This window comes from Lactuca virosa, chromosome 2 (assembly GCF_052849685.1).
Source record: "Lactuca virosa cultivar CGN04683 chromosome 2, Lactuca_virosa_CGN04683_v6, whole genome shotgun sequence".
Lineage (NCBI taxonomy): Eukaryota > Viridiplantae > Streptophyta > Magnoliopsida > Asterales > Asteraceae > Lactuca > Lactuca virosa.
The window spans coordinates 174,428,957-174,450,768 of record NC_136427.1 but is presented as its reverse complement, the minus strand read 5'-3'; the positions used below and the strand labels follow the sequence as shown (position 1 = coordinate 174,450,768).

At 34.5% G+C, this 21,812-nt stretch overlaps 1 protein-coding gene across 1 annotated transcript; it reads left to right on the top strand.

Annotated features, from left to right (window-relative positions):
* The first annotated feature begins 9,073 nt into the window (after window positions 1-9,073).
* Window positions 9,074-9,617, top strand: LOC145156631 (CBL-interacting protein kinase 1-like). The gene is made up of 3 exons (XM_079075925.1): window positions 9,074-9,202; window positions 9,270-9,455; window positions 9,537-9,617. Exons 1-3 carry the CDS (start codon window positions 9,146-9,148, stop codon window positions 9,579-9,581), a joined length of 288 nt encoding a protein of 95 aa, XP_078932051.1. The 5' UTR covers window positions 9,074-9,145; the 3' UTR covers window positions 9,582-9,617.
* Window positions 9,618-21,812: the final 12,195 nt, after the last annotated feature.

Here is a 21,812-nt window from a genome sequence, read left to right as displayed (position 1 = left end):
GACACCATTATAAATTAATTTATACCAATAGTTTGAACTGAAAATATAAATATAACGTTTAAACATCAATATATTACTTAAATTTGAGAATTATTTTATTACTTAAGAATTAATTGTAGCATCTAACATTTATTTTATTTATATTATTTTAATGAAATCATATAATTATATATTGTATGTTTAAAAATATGATGTTACGTAAGAAAGCAAAAAAAAAGGTAAAAAAAAGAAAAAAAAGAAAAGGGCACAACGAATTAACATGGTTCAATCGATATGAACATGATAATTATTCTACCAATTAATTGTTTGAAAAGTGATTATGTTGGAATCTCTAACTAAAATCTCTATTTTACAGATTGTTTGTTATTGAATTTATTTGATTATATTTAATAGTAACGATAAAAAAAAGTGTAATGTTAATAGCTATTTCGCATAAGAAAACAATTAGTTAAACGAGTTACTTATCATCGTTACTTTGAGTGGGCACACACTATATATATATATATATATATATATATATATATATATATATATATATATATATATATATATAATAAATTTGACGTAATTAAAACTAAAACTAACAAAACAAAACTAAAATATTATAAAATAAAAGAAGAGGATTTGAGAGAAATTTTTTTTCCACTTAGAATATTGTATTCAAGATGGTGTGATTTTCTCTTTACATTTGATGAGTATTTATACTACATAATATCATCAAAATAGTAAATTAATAGGTAAAAAAAATTATTCAAGGGTTGAAAATTATTCATCCACATGCATTGTCTAACTCAATAATTTGATGGAATTTATAACAGTCCCCTTTGGATGATAATTTTTCTAATCAGAGTTCAACCTTGAAGTGACACCTCGTTGAAACCCTTGCTAAAGAAAACCCAGTTGAAAAAACTTTAGCGAAGGTGAAAAGGGTGCATCCTATAGTTGAATGCAACAAATTTAGACATCTGTTACATTATATGCTATACACATGTAGCGTTCCGATGCCATGCACATGTTTTTTGAAGATTCTAGTAGAGAGTGCTTTCGTGAAGAGGTTTGTTGCATTGTTGTTGGATTTAACATATTCTATATCAACCTTTTGATCTTTTTATAAGCTCTTGAATGTACTCAAAGAACTTTGAAGGTATATGTTTTAACCTGTTGCTCTTGATATATCATTTTTTCATTTGAGTGATGCATGCCGAGTTATCTTCATAAATTAAAGTTGGACCTTTATCTTTATCCAGTCCATATGAAGACAAAATGAGTTGTCTCATCGATTTTAACCATATGTATTCTCTACTAGCTTCATTTAGTGCAATTACTTCAGCATGACTTGAGGATTTTGCAACAAGTGTTTGCTTTTGAGAACACCAAGAAATTACGGTACCTCCATTCATGAATACGTATCCACTTTGAGACCTAGCTTTATGAGGGTCAGATAAATAGCCTGCATCTGTATAACCAATCAATAGTTCCTCGAAGGTATCGAAAAATATGTTTGATCCTATTTTAATGTCTTTTCCTTTAAGGAATGAACCGAACCATGCTATCAAGTTTACAATGAAAGAAATGTCGAGTCTAGTACAATTGGTAAGATACATAAGAGCCCCAATTGCATTTAGATATGGTACTTTTGTACCAAGAACTTCTTCATTTTCTTCGCGGGGACGAAATAGATATTTGTCAATATTTATTGATCTAACAACCATTGGGGTGCTTAAACAATTGGCATTGGCCATATTGAAACGTTTCAAGACTCTTTATGTATAATTTGATTGATGCATAAGTATTCCATTAGGCATATGCTCAATCTGCAAACCAAGACAATATTTGGTTTTTCCAAGATCTTTCATTTGAAATTCTTTCTTTAAAAGTTAATCACTTTGAGGATTTCTTTATTCGTTCCAATTATGTTTTGATCATCAACATAGATTGCAATGATCACATACCTAGATGTTGTTTTCTTAATAATTATTCATCGACCAATAGTGTTATTTGTATAACCTTTACTTTTAAAATAACCGCTTAAATGATTATACCATATATGTCCAGATTGCATCAACGTCGCATAAAAAGATCTTTGTAATTTTATAAAATACAATTCTTTGGGTTTTGCACTTAATGCTTTAGGCATTTTAAATCCTTCAAGGATTTTCATAAAGATATCACTATCAACTGATCCTCACAAGTAAGCTGTAACAACATCCATAAGACGCATCTCTAAATTTTTAGAGATTTCTAAGCTGATTAAATATCTAAAAGTGGTTGTGTAACACCCAGAATCCAGGAGACCAAGAAAGGAAGGAAAAACCCTAAGTCAACGAGTCAACTCGTCGAGTCCAAGGAAGAACTCGACGAGTCGGAGCGAGTTCCGTATCACGGATTAAGTGGCCGACTCGACGAGTCGGAGGACCGACTCGGCGAGTTGGTCAGGGTTTGGGAAACCCTAAATTCGGGACTTGGTACCTTATTTAAGCATCTTATTCTCCTCCTCTTGGTTCCATTCCCAGACCCCATTTGGTGAGTGTGTGAGCCATTCTTGAGTATTTTGGTGTCCTTGAAGGCTAGAAGAAGAAGAAGGAGATTGAAGGTTCATGGAGGAACTTGTAGATCCAGAAACGCCATCTCATTTCCATCATTTTCTGGTAATCAAGTCTTCATCTTGACTTATAGCTTCTTAGATCTATTTATGTCCACCTTATGAGAGTTTTGGTCCATGGAGTTTGATCTATGGGACAAGGATGTCCCAAGCAAAGATCCTTTCAGATCTGGGGTCCCTAAGAGTGGTTAGGGCATAAAGGTGCAAGCTTTATGCCATTAGAACTCCCCATGCAAGGTTTAAGAGTTTTTTATGGCCTTTTGAGCAAAAAGGGCCATACAAGGATGTAAAGGTAGAGGCTTTACGTATTATTTCGACCCTAGAAGGTTAGATCTGGGTCCTGGATGCTTTATGCCCGACTGAAAACGTCTGAATAAATTTGGACTTAGGAGGACTCGACGAGTTGCACTTGGGACTCGGTGAGTCAAGCCGCTTTCTTGCCCAAAACCCTTTGTTAGCAGGTGTGTGTTGAGTTGGTAGGGGACTCAGCCATTTGGATTCATTATGGACTTGAAGATCATCGTACTCGGCGAGTTCAAGGATGAACTCGACGAGTCCAAGGCAATCTCCCAACCCATGAAGACGGACTCGACGAGTTGTTCATAGAACTCGGCGAGTCATAGACTGGACACATTCATATGATGAAGATGATTTCGACGAGTTCAAGGATGAACTCGGCGAGTCGGTTGAAGATAGTCCCGATTTTATGGTTGAAGGTGAACTCGTCGAGTTCTTGCTAGACTCGACGATTAGAGTCGGGGGTTGTATCATTTTGAAAATATAGGGACTCGACGAGTTGGTGGACCAACTCGGCGAGTCAAGTCAACTGGATGTTGACTTTGACCAAGTTTGACCTGGTTTGACTTTTGAGGGTATTGTAGTCTAAGTGTTATTTTGGGTATTGATAGTTCGGGGAGCTGAAGGATCAACAGTTTAGGAGCTGTCGGTTAGCAGCCAGAAGTTTCAGCTAGTCTTCAGCAGTGTGAGGTGAGTCTCCTCACTGTGTGAATGGGTCTACGGCCACAATGTCGGCCCATGTAGTTTATGAGTAGGAAGACCCGGGGGTTAGCCCTAGGCACTGTATGCTAGTATGTGATTCCGGATCAAGGTCCGATGCCGGGCGGGTGCCCGAGGAATGTTTGTATGATAGTTTATACTGGTTGTCTGTGTGATACTCGTATTCGCCTGGTAGGGAGGTGAGTGTGGGCGAGGTCCCGTATCTTACCACTAGCAGAGTATGGACGGGGTTCCATATCTAATTAGTAGCAGAGAAGGAGCGAGGCTCGATTTAGTAAAGAGGTGAGTGTGGGCGGGGACCCGTATCTCACTATTAACAGGAGCGTGGATGGGGTTTCATGTCTCATCAGCAGCAGGACAGGGGCGAGGCCCAAGATAGGCGAGGCCTTAGAGCATGACTTCAGTAGAGTATGTTTAGTTTATGTGTTATGTGCTATGTATATGATTGTATGTGTTTAGCGGGCGGGGCCTAAGAGAGACATATCTGTATACCGAGCGGGGCTCAATGCCAGGCAGGGCCTGATGCCGGGCGGGGCCCGATGCCGGAGCTAGTCCGATGCCGGGCAAGTCTCGATGCAGCGGGCGGGGGCCCAGTATGTGGTTATGTGTGTGGTATGTGGTAGGTTGGGGAACTCACTAAGCTTCATGCTTACGGTTTTTGTTTTGGTTTCAGGTATTTCCGGTAGCGGAGGGAAGAGCTCGGGGTGATCGCATGGCACACACCATTGTTTGTTTAGCCTGGGATGTTTTACTCTGATAAAAAGAATATGTTTTGAGATTATACTCTGATTTGATATAACAGTTTTGTTTATGAATGAAATGGTTGATAATTATGGCTTTCACTAATGATTTAAAAATGAAATTTTTGGACCGTATTTTTAAGGATGTTACAGGTTGCTCCATTACCGGTGAATAAGTTTCCTCATAATCAATTCTAGGTTTTTGAGAGAAACCTTCAGCCACAATCCTAGCCTTGTATCTTACAATTTCTTCTTCCTTATTTCTTTTTTGTACGAAGGTCCATCTATACCCTAATGGTTTTACAACTCTAGGTGTGAGGATAATGGCCCAAAAAACGTTTCTCTTGTTAAGAGAATTTAATTCAACTTGCATAGCCTCTTTCCATTTAGCCCAATCATTTCTTCTTTGACATTCAATGATAGATTAATATCACATGCAACTGAATAAGAAAATGTTGCACGTATATTATCAGTTTCATCTTGGTCACACATTCTATTTGTTTGACCATAATTTAGTATAACATCTTCCTTTCGTGGGGGAATTTTGATATTTTGTGTTTCTCCAGGAACACTTTCCTCATGATCTAATTCATTTTCTACTCCTCTTCTTTTTCGTGGGTCCTTATCCTTAGAACCAAATGGCCTTCCACGCTTCAGGCGTGTTTTAGACTCTTGAGTGACTTTATCATCAGATTGTCCATATTGTAAAAGTAAGGATGTCACAGTTTTTTTCATCAGCACTGCCACCAACACGATTCCCTTGAACTTACCCTTAAAGTGGGCCCCGCCAATCATGAGTGCATGCCAACAGATGTTGTGAAATGCCCTTAGCTACAATACAATCAAAACAAGTTAATAAATGGATGATGACTATATAAATGTTGAAGTTAATGAAAATAACTTCATACACAGATGATAATTACTACCATGAAACCAATGTAGAAAACAAGAACTCAAAGCGGTCATCAACATCCGTTTTAATGTGTAATTGAACCAAAATCACGCTTCTCTAGGTTGTAGCACTATATGTATATCTTGGGAAATGACCCCACTTGAGTTCCCCCCAGAAGATTAATGTGTAACTGTTTTGGCATGCCATGCTTGTTTGCAGATAACATGAATTTTGAACCTCAATGTTAAATCTTTTTCGATGTGGAGTCTGCGGTAGACTCTACCTTGATCATTACCCAACACATTGACAACAATATATCCAACACTTTTTTCTTGCTTGGTGATGGATTGGGTTTAATTGTGTTGTTGAATAACATGTGTGTTGGTCCACTAGTATGTGAATCTGGAACATGTTACATTCATTTATTTTAAAAGATGTAACATAAAATTTATAATTTTTATCAACACACTTCACGTGCAATATTTTTTTTTTGGTAAATCTAGCAATTTTGTACTGAAACCCTCCTCTATAGTTCTTACTCCTAGTGCCAACTAGAGATACTTTGTTGTTGTAAATTTGTAGCACATTTATTACATCATTCGAGTTTTAGTTGTGCGATGGACCAACTGTATATTCATGATTGTTTACGACATTCAGTTATTCAATTTCAACATCATATTCTTCTGTGTCGGATTTCCTCAAAACGATTTCTTCTTTTGGCTTACCACTTTTTGTGAAATGATCATAGCCACCTTTGTTATGACTGGTACCATCATTACCACCGTCGTTACATGTAACTTTATCAACATAACTAAAGTTCTGACAATTTAACGGTTTGCCATAACAAATTTTCCGTTCTATAGGCATTTGACGTGGAACAACCGACCTTTGATATTCTGCAACCGTCGTTTAATATTGTACCATCGGTGTTTGAAATGGTGCTACTGGCGTTTGATATAGTGGTAACGACGTTTGATATGGTCGTGCCAGTGTTTGATACGGTGTTACCGACATTTGATATGACACATAATATTCAGAATTTGCATACTAAATTTGTCAATACGTATACTAGTTTTCATAAATAACTTGTGGATTGGACTGTTGGTGTATCAGTGCTCCATATACAATATATCTACCAACATTACGAGGATCATTTAGAGAGATATGCATACATACTTGATTGTTGCTATCTCTTCCGTTGGATCTATTCTCAGTAGAGCTTTTCCCTTTTCTACTACCAGACCCTCTTTTTTCGCTAGATCGATTACGACAAGCAACATATCAATTTGCAACATTGTATTGAGCATTATGTGAGTCTTCTACTAGATCATTATCCACAACATACAAATGTATAAGAGTTGAACCCATCTGAATAAACTTTTTTAAATGCTTCATATCACCCCTATTAACTATTTGGATAAGATACTTCAATGTAGGGTGTCGGAAAGACACACTGTTTTGTCATCCAAACATGTCCTCTCTTTGACCAATTTGTATAAATCTAGAAAATTTATATCGAAAAGAATTTCAACACCAAAGTTTCTATCAGATGGTCTAACGTATATCAATTCTCATTTTCTGAGTGTCATGCACCACCAATACAAACAACAATAAAATACTAATCTGAATCTTTTGAATTTATGTTATCTCAACAAGAACAGAACGGGTAAAATGGATAAATTGATAAAAATATCAGAAGAAAAAACATATTGAAATTTTTTCTTTTGATATATATATATATATATATATATATATATATATATATATATATATATATATATATATATATATATATATATATATATATATATTTACAAAACAATATTTTATAAAGTAATATCCGCTAAAACGTATTGATTTTCATAGTTGGATTATGATTTTCTTAGTATGGTCTATGATTTTCATAGTCAAAATGAAAAGACAATTCATATTTTTTTTAAAACTAAAAAAACTTTTTCGGAAATGATGTTCTTAGCAGTCTAAGGTAATTTCTCGCAATATAGTTTATGATCATTTTCTTTATTTTTATCACTCATTTTCATTTTATGTTATAGTCTTTAAGAAAACACGTGTACCATGCCACCTTATAATATATAATGACTCATTTGAATGGGCAAAGTTATTCAAGTTTTAAGCAAGCTTATTAATTAAGATAACTATGTTTTGTACTCGTACGTGTCATATGTATAGACTTTTTTATAGTAAAAAATAATGCGACACATGATTTAAAATATATTTTAAAAATATATGTATAGAGTTCTTTTGAAAAATAGATATGACGAATTATTGGACCAAATTAAATTATTTAATCTATATCAATTACATTACTCAACAAAAAAGTTAACATCTAAATTAAATATATTGCATTTTCATAATAAAATCGAACTACTTTCAATATAAACATTTATTCTTTAATTTTATCAAAATTTGTTGACATATCACCTATGTAACTCTTGGTTAGCAAGTTCTTGAAAATTTTTATGCATGATTAAATTTCTTTATTGGAACATTTTCCAGTTGGTTATTTCTGTATTTCCTTAGTTAATTGGAAGAGATGTTCCCTCCAACAATCCAAAATTGGGTAGGCAGTTGCTAACTATGTGTAACACCGTAATATTGCTAATTTTTATGATATTAGTTGGAGAGTTGATTCATACATAACATATTAATTTATCACATATCAATTTATTATATTTTACAACTCTATAAAACATAAATTATTATTTGTAAAAACAACTATTATAAATGAATCACTTCTATTAACATAAACAATATCTTGATGTTAAGAAAATCTTATTTTACCAATGATTTTTCGAAAAAATTATGAATAATGGCTTGTTCTTTTTAATTAAAAAAACAGCTAGTGCTCGTAAGAAGTGTTTGTGGTAGACTGGTAGTTGGGTTGATTGAAGTATTTCTCCTTTTACTCATATTATTATGTAATCTCTTTGTAATACTTTGTATTGTGCTCTTTAGCTACTTGCTAAATGTTTAAGCCTTTTTTGCTATCTATTTCGTTAAAAAAAATCAGACGTAAGAAGTCATTAGTCAATTGATAATTTAGCGAAGACTTGGCGGGTAAGATTCATTTTATTACCTTTTCTACTATTTTATATCCAAAAGAAAATTATATATAATATTAATTTATAATACTAAGGGGCTGTTTGGTAGCCTCTTAATTGAAAAATTAAGAGGCAACTTCTTAATTATTCAGATTAAGAGTGTTTGGTTGGGTATGAATAAAAGCCTCTTAATATTTTGACAGCCTCTTAAACTTTCAGACTTCAGCTCATATCTGAAAAAAAGAAAAGAAATGCGGTGTTCCCTCGTTTGCCCTCGTACGCCCGTCCATCAAACACACACCCGCCTTAATCATCCCTCCGATCTCCTCCCAAATCCGACCATCTCTAGCGCCGATAATCTCCCCTCACCTCCTCCCATCGTCGATGTCGCACAGCATCGCCGCCCCCATCGTCGATCTCATACACACGAGTTTCTCACAACTTCTGATATCGACTCCTACCACCAAGGTCAGACCTCCGAAGCCAATCTCCAACAACACCACCTTCTTCAGTGCTGGTATCCTCCCTCGACAGCGCCGACGACCGCCACTGAACCTCCATCACGCACTAGGTTTGTTTTTCTCTAATTTTCCAAAAATCAATTTATGTTAACTCTATTCTTGAAATCGTTTGAAGACAAATGGTTTTTAGGGTTGTTAGATCGTTTTATTGAAATCTACACGTGATGATAGAAACCTAGCTGTGATTTATCTAACAGATGCCAAGGCTATAGCTCCTGAGGTGTTATCTAACAGTGTTATCTAACAGAGGGTATGATGGAGGGGCATCTGATACTTGGTCTTGTGGTGTCATCTGACTCATCTTGTATGCAATGCTTACAGTGTATCTACCTTTTGATGATAGAAACCTAGCTTTGATTTATCAGAAGGTAAAAATGCATATAGTTGTAATCTTTATTGATTCTTTAATGTTGTAATGATTTGGGGTTTTTCTAGATTTGCAAAGGGGATGTGCGAATGCATAAATGGATGACTCCAGGAGCACAGAGTCTTATAAAGAGAATTCTTGATCCAAACCCGAAAAGGATAACAATGGCAGATATTAAAGTAGATGAATGGTTTAAACAAGATTACACTCTTGCAAAACCTAATGAAGATGAAGTTTTGTCAATACAAGAGAATGTAAGAAATCAAATGCTACTTTTTTTTATTTTTGAAAAAAGTTGAAACTTTTCATCAAGTTCTTGAATTTTCTTGCTGCAGGCTGTAGAAAATCAAGAATTACCTACCCATGTCAATGCTTTTTGAGCTCATTGGAATGTCTTGGAGCCTTGATCTCTCGGGTTTATTTGAGAAAGAAGTAAAGATTTTGATTCAATTTTTATTTTTTTTTTAAAGTTTTGAAAAAAAAATTGTACTTGATACAAAGTTACAAACACTGTTTGACATCAGAGGATGTATAAGTTATGGTAGTTTGTAAATTTGTTTATAAATCCTTGTTTATGTCGTAGTTTTAGAAGAGTTAAATGCATAATGTAAGAATAAACTTGCATTTTTATGCATAATGTAAGAATAAACTTGCTAAATTTGGATTTTATATGGTGTTTATATTTTTTTAATACGTATTTAAGAAATTTATTAGGTTATTTTCTAAACAAACAGTTGAATTCAATAAAAAATAAAACAGAAGGGTAAAATAGTCATTTTAATAATTTAGCACAACAATTCAGAGGTCCCAACCAAACAACATGTTAAACATTCAACTCTTAAAATTTCAGACCCTCTTAGAAATTCAGATCTCTTAAAAATTCAGATCCTGCCAAACAACCCCTAATTCTCATTGAATCGTATGCTTTAGGTGTTTCCCAAGTTTGCCACCAAAGTTTTAAATGTGCTCACTTTTGGTCCCGGTCTTTTAGTAAACTAATAGACAAAAATGCAAGATTGGTCTCTGTGGTTTCCAAAAAATTTTGGATAGGGTCCAAAAACGTTTTTTACTTGCATGGAAGGTCCAAAATTAGGATTTTTCCGTGAATTTGGTCCTAAAAAACTTGAAATGTCTACTTTGCACTTTTGATTTCTTTTTTTGTATAATTTTACCATTTTCTTAACAATTTAATAATTAAAAAATAAAGAATTGCCCCACTCACCCTTTACTCTCACCGTACCCACCATTTTCTTTCTTTCTTTTCTCTCTCTCTCTCTCTCTCTCTCTCTCTCTCTTATCAGGTCGTCTTCCTCAACCCTTCTATCCTTTCTACCTCATCCATGGTTGATGCCTTCTCTTTTACACAAGAAAACCCACTCACACCACTGTAATCCTATTAAACATTATGCGAGCAAGATCCGGAAGTGAATAGTTACCAATTTAAGAGAACGATTATGATGGGGAAGAATTGGGTGGGAGGCGAGTCCAGATCCGGTAAATTAGCACCGTCGTGGTGGATGACGCCTTCATGGAAGATGAATCGTCGTCGCAGAATTTAAAGACGACGAGGGTTAAAGAGAAATCAAATTAGCGTGTTCATACACCTGGTTTACTTCCTTCCAATTTGTCCGATCAATCTCATAGTCCCATTTCGGAGGTTAGTTTCATCTTTAATTGGGAACAAGAACTGAAATCGCTACCTTTATATCAAATAATTTCTTCTGAAGTTTCAAATGTCTTCATTTGGGTCAATTTTCAGCTTAATTTCTTGTTCGTTGTTACCTGATTTTGAAAATTGTATGAAACTATCATTTTCAGAACAATGTTATCGCGATTGAGATGTGTTTGAGGTTGAATGGTGATGTTGCTCAACAACCGGATTATTCACGCAGTGTTCGTTAGACAACAAGATTGAGGAAAAAGTTGCTATCTTTTGGGGGTTTTGTAGAAGAAGAACAATAAGCTTTAACCTAATTGAGTCATTTCTGAATGAATGAAACAAGCGTTTATTCGTTTATCCATGTCAATTTTTGCTATTAGATTTTATCTTAAACAAGATTATAAGTTTTTTAAATTTAGGTATCATGTTCCAGATTAGGATTCAGGGGAGAAAAAATTAGAAAGAATGGGGAAGATGATGGGTGGAGAGAGAGAGAGAGAGAGAGAGAGAGAGTGGGGTGGACCTGTCCTTCTATTTTTCTATTCTTTTGCTTTTTTTAATTATAAAACAATTAAAACAAATAATAAAAATGTAACAAAATAAATAATAAGGGCAAAATAGTCCTTTCAAATTTTCAGGGACCAAAACCAAAAAAAATTCTTGATTTTGGACATTCCATGCAAATCAAAAACTTTTTGGACTCCATCCAAAACTTTTTGCTAACCACAAGGATCAATTTTATAGTTTTGTCAAACTGACTAGTACTCCCAATTCATTTTTATCTCTGCCCTCAGTTAAGGTATCACTTTTGCAATATGTAGGCTCTAGAGCTCAGACGTTAACCCCCCAATCCACCTTCGACATTGTCCTCTACACACCATTTCTTTTTATTTCTCTTTACTTTCAGTTTTTTTTTATTTTAAATATCTGATTTTATCCCTTTCTCTTTTATTTCACCTTTTCACTTTTTTTTTGTTTTATTAAGACAAAACTGCAAATTTGGTCCCTGTGGTATTCAAAAAACTTTGGATAGGGTCCAAAAAGTTTTCAACTTGCATGGATGGTCCAAAATCAAGAATTTCCTTTGGTTTTGGTCCTTGGAGAACTTGAAATGACTCTTTTACCCTTTTCATTTGTTTTTTCTATTTTCTTTATTAACGTAAGTATTTAAATATTTAGAAAATAATAAAAAAATAATATACCCCACCCCACCTTATCACTCCATCGGTAACCCCACCTCTCTCTCTCTCTCTCTCTCATAAACCAACAGAGAACACAAATCCCACCTTCGTAAAAATAACCCCAAATCGACTTCATCCTGAAATGCAAGGAGAAAACCCTAAATTGGTGGTGGTGGGTTTAAATTTAAGAGACCATTGAAGCCCTTCTTGGTTATTTTCTTGATTTTTCGGCTGTTGAGGAAGTTGTTGCTGCTTCTCTATGTCGTCACCGACAAATGAAGGGGGAGGGGGAGAAGATGAGTTGTTGTTGCTGTCTACTATGGTTAGAGGTGCGGTGACGGTGGTGGTGGTTTGTTGAAGTTGACGGCGGCGGACGAGGATGGAGCAGTGGAGCTCAGCGAATAGAACCAAGACAAAGCCAAGAACCACAACAAGACAGACCACAAGGACCAGGGTTAACCCCATCATCAAATTGGATGCACCCATCATCATTTTTCACACTGTGTATTTGAAAGAATGTGAAAATGGGGAGTATCACCATTGAACACTGTGGTAATAAACGGCAGATTCAAGGTTTTGACAGGAAAATGGTGGTGGGGTGAACCCAGAGAAGGAATCTTGATTCTTTTAAGGTTACTAGGATTGTTGAGGGGAATACATTTCGATCATTAAGATGTTTTTGTGAAAATGTCATGACGAGAAGTATAAGTTATAAGAAAGAAGAAATTTGTATAGATCGTACAGATCCAGGATTCAACCAATGGAGTCAGAGAACCGTGAAGGAGAATTCATGGATGGTACAGATTCAGGTTTAGCAAATCTTGTTTTTTTTTAACAATCTTCATATTGTTATTGTTATGTGTGTTTCTTCAATTTCAATTTTGACTCGGTGAACAAAAACACAAGTGTAAATCATGGGTTTCTTCTTATTTCAATTTCAATTTTGGTTGTGTATATTTGTCTCTTCAATTTTAGTTTGATTTTATTTTTGGTTGTGTATGTGTGTTCCTCCTGATTTCGATTTGAAGGGCTTAAATGGTTTCGATGTAGTTGTTTGAAAGATCTGTGTATGTATGTGTTTATGTCAACATGAGAGAGAGGTTACCGGTGGAGTGATAGGGTGGGGTGGGGTAGGATTTTTTTTTTATTATTTTCTAATTATTTAAATACTTAAGTTAATAAAGAAAATAGAAAAAACAAATGAAAAGGGTAAAATAGTCATTTCAAATTGTTTAGGGACCAAAACCAAAAGAAATTCTTGATTTTGGACCATCCATGCAAATTGAAAACTTTTTGGACCCTATCCAAAGTTTTTTGAATACCAAAGGGACCAATTTTGTAGTTTTGTCTTTTATTAAATAGCAGGTTTTTTTTTTTTTTTTTTTCTAGAGACAAAAAACAAACATGTTAATGCTCGGTTCCTACTTGTTTTGCTATCACTTGTTGATGTTTCGGACTTTCGGTGAAACTTCTTAAAACACCAATCTCTATGGTTCTCATTTGGTAGCATTCAGTTTTCATTTATTACATTTAATAATTTCCTAATTAAACTATTACAATAAAATTAAAAGGAAATTTTATATTATAAAATAAATAGATAATTAAAACGACTGTTGCAAAATTACAATTTCAAAATACCAAAAAAACACTAAATAAACATCACATACGTCTAGTTGCCACAAAGTGTTATCAAATTCATATACCTTAAAACAACACTTTTATATAATTAAAATATATTTCAGCATTTATATGACAGCAACAAAATGTCACAATGTAACAAATCAACAACAAATTAAAAGAAATTTGTACACTTTTTTTTCCGTCCAACTATTAATGAGATAGTTAAGTAAATATGGAATGATGACACGTGTCATAGTGTTAGTTGGTAGAAATATTTATAGACATAAAAGGTAGGAGACAATTCAATTTCTCTATAAAATAAGATAATTACTTAGCAGCTTTAACAACTTCAATAATAAATCGATTTAAGATTAATATTTAAATATACTATATACATATATGTTTATCTTGATAAAAAGAAATTTGTACACTTTTTTTTCCGTCGAACTCTTGAAGAGAACAATAAAAAGTTTACCTCCCTTCTTTTTTTGTGCGAAGAATAAGAGATTAAGATGTTGAAAAAGAAAATCTTTTGTTATGTCAAAACGATGATATCCACAAAAAAAAAACTGTTATTTAAAAAAATAGTAAGAAAAGGTAAGAAACTGAAATAAAAATGTATTTAAAAAAATAAAATAAAAAACAGTAAAAATGTGAAATAAAAGAGAATTGGAGAAAAATTGGATATTTAAAATAAAAACACATTAAAAAAAACTAAAAATAAAAGAAAAATGAAAAGCAATACTCGTATGGTAAATATTTTTCAAAGCATATTAAAATGTTAAATAGTTTTTTCAATGGCCCTGTTATGAATAAAAACTCCGATTCCGGCCACGAATTGACAGTTTTAAGGTTTTTGTCTTCGATTTCGAAGATATGTAGAGACCATTTTGAAGTTTTAATGAAACAAACCATAACCACCTTTTTCTTTCCTATGCTACCACTTCACCCCTTCTCTTTTTCGTTTCTATTTTGCACTCTCTTTAATTAGCAATAGATTGATACAGAGACTTGATCTATCAATCAATCAACCATGGCAGAGAAGTTGGTGTTGGGGGGAGGGGGCGGAGTTTGGGATTACTTTTTTAACCTTAAAGTCCTTTTTATAAAAGAACTTTTTATTAAGGTATTTTTCCAAAAGTAGCGGTTTAAAATGTGTTTGGATGGACAAAAGACAAAAGTTGCTTTTAAGAGGTTAAAAAGTCACAAAAGTCATGATTTTATGACTTTTCGAATCAAACTTTTTTCCTTTGCCCAAAAGTTGTTTTAAAAAGAACTTTTCAAGTTTCCAAACATCTTTTGAACTTTTTTGACTTTTTGAAAAAGTGAAAAGTTCAAAAGTTGTTTTTAAAGCAATCCCAAACACCCTCTGGGTACAACAATCGAATCAGGATCCTACGTTACTTCGACTCCATACTTCTCAATTGTCGGATGTCAAGATTGTTGAAGAAGGGTTCGTTTAATTTGTTTTCTTTCTACTTTCTCATGTATTCGATTCCCATTTTCAATTTGTTTTGGTTGATCTTTATGCATCTATGCATCTGCTAATTTCATACCTCTGAAGGCGTTTTGTGCTCGGAAAGTTTATTACACTAATCGGGTTTACTTTCTAGCACAATCAAATTAAACTTTGAACTGGAAAAGCTTCAATTCCCAATTCGGTTGTTGAATTCCAGAATTTGAATGCTATAAATAGAGTTTTGCTGACACCATGTAATCATCTTTCTTCTGGTAGGTATGGACGATTTAGATTTGTTACTTATACATCAATTGATGCAGCTAACTCTGCTCTTCAATACGTGGATGGAAAGGTATTGTGCATAGGATCAACTGTTAATATCACCTGATTTAACAACAAATGTTGCTAAATTTTGCCGTATAGGGTGAAGATTTGGTGTAAGTTACCTTTTTACCCCTAACAAGAAACCTATGTTTACAGATATTCTAGCTTCTTGTGTTGTGTAAATCAATGGTCAACTGTATTTTTGCCTTTAACCTAATGTTGGAAAAAAGGCATTCTATTTTTGGGTTTAATCTAAAATAACATCTTATTTCGCGTTACAAACTTAAAAAAGACACCTCTATTTTAACCTTTTTTTGTTTTTCTAGTGGCATGATATTTATTTTCCATCGTCTCTTTGTAAAATTAACTAAAGGAATAAAATCGTTTTAGTAAAAATAATGTTACACATGGTAAGAACAAGTTCCACTTTTTAATCATAAAAGTGGTTTTCAATTCATATTTTTGGTATTTTTTTCATTCGTTTGTTGTTTTTTTGGACCTTTTTAAAGACGAAAATCAATGAAGAGGTGGCGGTGGAATCAAATAGGAATATACTATGGGTAGGAATTGCGGAAGTTGATTTTGACTGGTCTCCTTTTCCATCGGGTCACTGGTCAATGGACGATCATGATGGGCAGAATGGAACTTACGATATGGAAAACTCGGTGGAGATGGATGATTCAAATCCTAAGGGAGACGAAGATGGTATTTCAGAGACAGTTAATCCTCCAAGAAGGGATCCTACCGATGGAGGTTTGTTCGGTGACGAGTTGGAAGAAGGAGAATTCCGGCATGATGGTAATACCGGGGCTGAAAAGGCGGTGGTACCGGAGATGATGACTATGGAGTGTGAGTCCTCGTCGGAAACCGGGTCACAGGTGGCTGAAACGCCGGCAACAGAAGCCTGTCCGTCGGGGGTGGACCCAAAACATGGGGAACTTCAACCATCTCCTATGATTAAATGCCAACGGGTGAATATAGACTCTGATCCTCCTGTTGACCACTCAATGGACGTCACGACTCCTGAGGTAAATAAGTTGAAATATCTTGGCTTAAATTCGGACTTAGTAAAATCTGGGTGTTTTGGGCCATTTAAAAGTGGGTTGGTCAACAATGGTGGTAGAAAACTTCCTAAATCATTTGGGCCTCTAAATGGAAATATGGATGATTTGGATCCGGATGTTGAATTAGTAGCTGAAAGGTCTAATAGGAAGAAGATGCGAAGCTCTTCCCTTCCTCGATTAGACTTGAATTGCAACCCCATCGGCTCTTTTGCTTCTGATCACGCTCCGGTTGGTGACAATGATGGTATAACTGATGGATTATGAGCACTACATCATTCCTATGGTGTACATGAAAACCCTAAAGCTTTGGATCTAGTTTGTCTAATGAACATGCAATAATCATCCAAAGCCATAAACCCTAGATCTAGCATGTGATAATCGATATTAACATAAGAATAGGGTTTAGATCTTACCTTGATTGTTATGTAGCAATAACAATCTATTCCTTCCAATAATTGGCTTCTAAAAGCTTAGAGTCACAAATGTCACTCCTTTAATGGCTCACAAACACCAAGAGCAAGAGGATGAAGAACGAGAAGAGGAGAGGCACTCAAAAACGTCTAGAAACCCTAAGGAAACTCTTAGCCCCGTTTTTGGTGCCCTAGGGGTGCTTAAATAGTGAGGCTATTAGGGTTATCTAACAAGGAAACCCTAATTTGGCTGCTTAGGACCTAAGCAACCCATGGACTCCTCCTTTAGAGGCCTTGGACGAATTCTAATGGGTTTCCCCATAGAATTCGTCCACCCCTCTAATAAGAAGTCCATTAGCCCAATATTCAACTATCACACAATTGATAGGTCTAGTCCCCTAAGTTTAACTAATCTCTTTTAGCCACAAAATTAATTCTTAATTAATTATTGACTAATATTAATTAAACAATATGATTTCTCCTTTAATATATTATTCTCATAATATATTAATAAATCATAATTAATCCTCTCTCTCCATAATTCATCCTATCAAGTTGCTTTGGTGAAGGCAACCCAAAAGTACCATGCACCATCGGGTCAAGTACATACCAAAATAGTTATGGGCTTAGACACTAATCCAACAGTCTCCCACTTGGATAAGTCTAATAACTATTCTGCGTATGACTTCAGATCCTGATTAGCAATCGTAGCTTTCAAAAGCCGCTGTCAACTTTGATCTTATCAGAAACACGTCCTTTAGACAAGGGATCATATATTCCTCCATTCTAGATATCGTATAGACGTGAGACATGGATTGAAATCATTCTCTCAGTCTATGTGTCGTTTCCCGATTTCCGATTTATGACAACTGACTAATTGAACAAATCAAATCAGTCCTGGCCCGGCCGAGCACTTTCATTTGTCATCACTAAATCATCAAGGGGCCCACAGATATCGCTTTTATCCCACTTTGGGTAAAAGGAAATGGATAAACTTCGACTCAATGCTCGCTTGTACTCACTCACCGAATCACACACAACAATACGTTTTATAACACCAAGTTACTGGTGCATTTACATATTATCAATGTATAACCGACTCGCAAGATACAACTCACACATCTCGGTTTTAAGAATATAAGATATTATCGTCTCACCAATCACTCGTGATAAAATCCATGAAGCGATCCAAGTAAGCGTGGGTTTAATCCAATGCTCAAATCATATTCATAAGCACTCATGAACGTTGTATCAAACTTTTGCTATGTCTAATACAGTTTAGACAATCTACACACCAATTCATGACAATCTTCTTTCATACCTACTCCCAAAGTATGAGCGACTGTGGAACGTTCAAATAATTCGATTATTCTCAAATAACTCAATTATTTAGGAAGTCAAAACATGCAAATTGAAACACAAGAATAATACTAATCTTATATGGCCCCAAACTTTTGAGTCTAAATAAAACACTTTTATTTAATCACCATATTGATTACTCATTATTTGTTGTTTCGGGTAATCAACTTCTTACTTGAATTATAACGACAATTGTCCCATGCTCTTAGCATGCACACTATGTTTACTTATGGTCCTTACTTTGTGAAATAGTATAATTGAATAACATTTTCAATCACACTCATTCTACAATTCCCAATCCTTACCACAAGTGTAAGAATACCAAATTCTTGCCACTTATAGAATATGTTAGATTCTAACATTTTATGCAATGGTCCTTTCGTAATATCACGACACAAAAGTCATCAAGACTCGGCCAATGAAATTACAAAAGGCTCTATTGGAGATTGTTACAAGACAATTCCATAGACATGAAGTCTCGCATTCAAAGTACATTCCTTTGAACATCCTTCTTGCATAAAAGTTTTTCTAATCTGGACATAAACTCTTAACGTCCAACTCCCAATAAGGAAACATTTCCATATTTGCCATATGACAACTCATTATTAATAGAATCATTTCTAATAATAATAATGTCAATATGGTCCTTCCATTACTATACTTCCAACTGTTCACAAGCGACCAATCCTTGGCGAACCTTAGATTATCCTTGACAGTTGTTTAACTAATTCAGTCAAATTTGATTCTAGTCCTTTTTCCCTCTTAATGCCCTAGGCATTTGGAAAATTTTAGAAAGGTCGAATATTACAATGACATGATACTTTACCAGTCTTTTGCTATAATATTTCTATTTTCCATGTTCTCACGATTCGAACTATGAAGAGGGATGCCGTAATCATAATCGAGTGTGAGAACGCAACAATTATTTCCATATATAGAATTCTCTTACGTTGAATCCTTTCAACATAACATTCATATATCTTTTTGACTAAATTTTATCAAAATTTATCGATCTAAACCTTTAGATATAAACGAAGTATAATATTCTCTCCCTTAATTATAGCAAAACAACTATTCAACCTATGCAACTTTGTAAAGTGAAACTTTTGTTTTCTATAATTAATATTGCTAACTTGCAATAATAATCATGCTCCCACTAACATGATGATTATATCCATACCAGCATAACATTTATGCTCCCACTAGCTTTGATACGTATTCAGGAAACAGTTGGACTTCTAAAAGACAATAATTATTGACTTTCCAAAGTTCATATTTCCAAATACGATGTGCTTTGACAAGCTTTTATCTAAGCATATCAAACTCATACACCGTACTTTAGACAGCTCACATATGTGTCTAAACATATCCAGAACTTATAGCAATAAGTCTCGATTGTTCAAACTAATTGCCAAATCTCACAACTCGAACTATGAAAAGGGATGCCGTAATCATAATCGAATTTGAGAATGCAATTTACATAATCGCTATCTCCTTAAAATCTCTATTAGTGAAAGCGTTTCCTCACAATCATTTTCATGAAGGAGAGAGACCTTACGACACTTAGATTTTATGGTGCATGTGTTCCTATCCATGCAAATTTGTCATAAGCATAATCGTAAGAAAATGTTTGTGACAAATTCATCCTCTTATGGAGAGAACTTGTTCATTCTTAGTTTCTTGCCATCAAGGGTCCCACCACTGTTTCCAAGTTATTTAGCAGCTCACCTATGCCAGTCAATGTACTTTCATTGATCAAGTTGTTTTCCCTTATGCATTCAATTGAGAACTCGTAGAACTCATATGCATAATCACTCAACTGGATTGGCACAGAAATAAAATTTTGTCAACACGATAGGTTACAATCCTTAAGTCGTGTGCTAGTGTTTAATAGGTTTACTTCTTGATATGTTCTTCAAACTTTTCAAGATCTTTAGACTCCCACTGACCTCTTGACATATAAGATTCTCTTATCAAGAAACATTTCTTGACAAAACAAATATTCAAGAGTGAGTGTATGTCTTTATCAAGACAAACCTACACAATTTGGTACTGGTTGGTCTTTGTCTTATCCAAGACATCACAACTTACCAAAATGTGCTAGTGTAAGAACATTCCTACTTAAGTATATGTCACTCAATTCACAATCTTGGAGTATGACTCTAAGAATTGATTTTGGAACGAAGTATGATTCATCTTATTGACTTAACCTATTCTGACAATTCTCGACTCCTCTTCTTAGCCATACTAGTGCACTAAGATGTCCTTAGAGGATGAATTGTAATATGGTTCTTAAGACGATCATAAACATGATACAAAAGTACTCTCCCTTCTTCTTAGATTGGATAAACTTTTATCTTTCTTGCCTAATTGATTCTTCTTATTCATTCTGCCATTCATTGAAACTTTTCAATGATTCAGAATCATACTTAATCTTTTAAGTATAATCATATTTACTAATCTTTTAGCAAATCATAACGAACATTTTATCGTTCTTTGTGGTGGACTTGACTAGTGCACAACATTGTGTACCAGATCTCATTATCCTTCACTTGAATCACATACTTATGTGAACAAGGAATTAGTCTAACTTTCCAAATACGAAGGTTCTCATTCATCACATAATAGTTGCATGATTCCAAGTTTCTGTCCAATTAGAACTTGGCGATGAGAATCTTTCCTCATTTGGTAAATTACCACAAATAACATAACTAAGAATCAAATCCATTCACAATATTGCTAACAATAGAACCATTCAAACACCAATTTTCATAAAATCAATCGCAAGGAAACATAAATAAGATAAATCAAAATTTATTTTATTGCAGAAAAATATTGTCCTTACAATGCGATTACAAATGAAAACTATGTAAATATTACTTAGCAATCTATCCTAACTCTAAAGTAGTAGCTTAAATATCTGATCCTTGAATCATGCGATCGAAATCCATTTCTTCGCGATCAGACTCAACTTGCTCCTTCCTTTAAACTTCCTTTCCTTTCTTTGATCCTTCAAAACATCGAAATGTAATCTTATCACATCATGTATTAAGAATCTACAAAGAGGAACTTAATAGAGTTGTATAGTGGATATTTCCTGAAGCAAAGTCATGCATCTTGACTCTCCCATCTCTTAGATCTCTCAGGTAGTCAGGGCAACTTCGTAACCAATGCCCATTCTTTTGGCAGTAGAAACACATGGATTCTTATGGAATGGTACATAGGACTATCTCAGACTCAGCCTTTCTGTTGCGTAGAGAAAACTTTTATGGACTTCCAATGTTACCATTGCCCATAGAGGGTTGGGATATTGATTTACCAGACAAATTTGCTGACCAGTGCGCCAAATCCTTTCTGATTTAGCAACAATAAGCAAATAAGTCAAATCAATAAGGGCCATGTCGTGGTCCATTAAATAAGTCAAATCAATAAGGGCCATGTCGTGGTCCATTATATAGTACTCTTTAACGAACTTACCATATGATTCGGGAAGTGACTTAAGAACCAAGTCAACAACCAACTTCCTTTGAACAT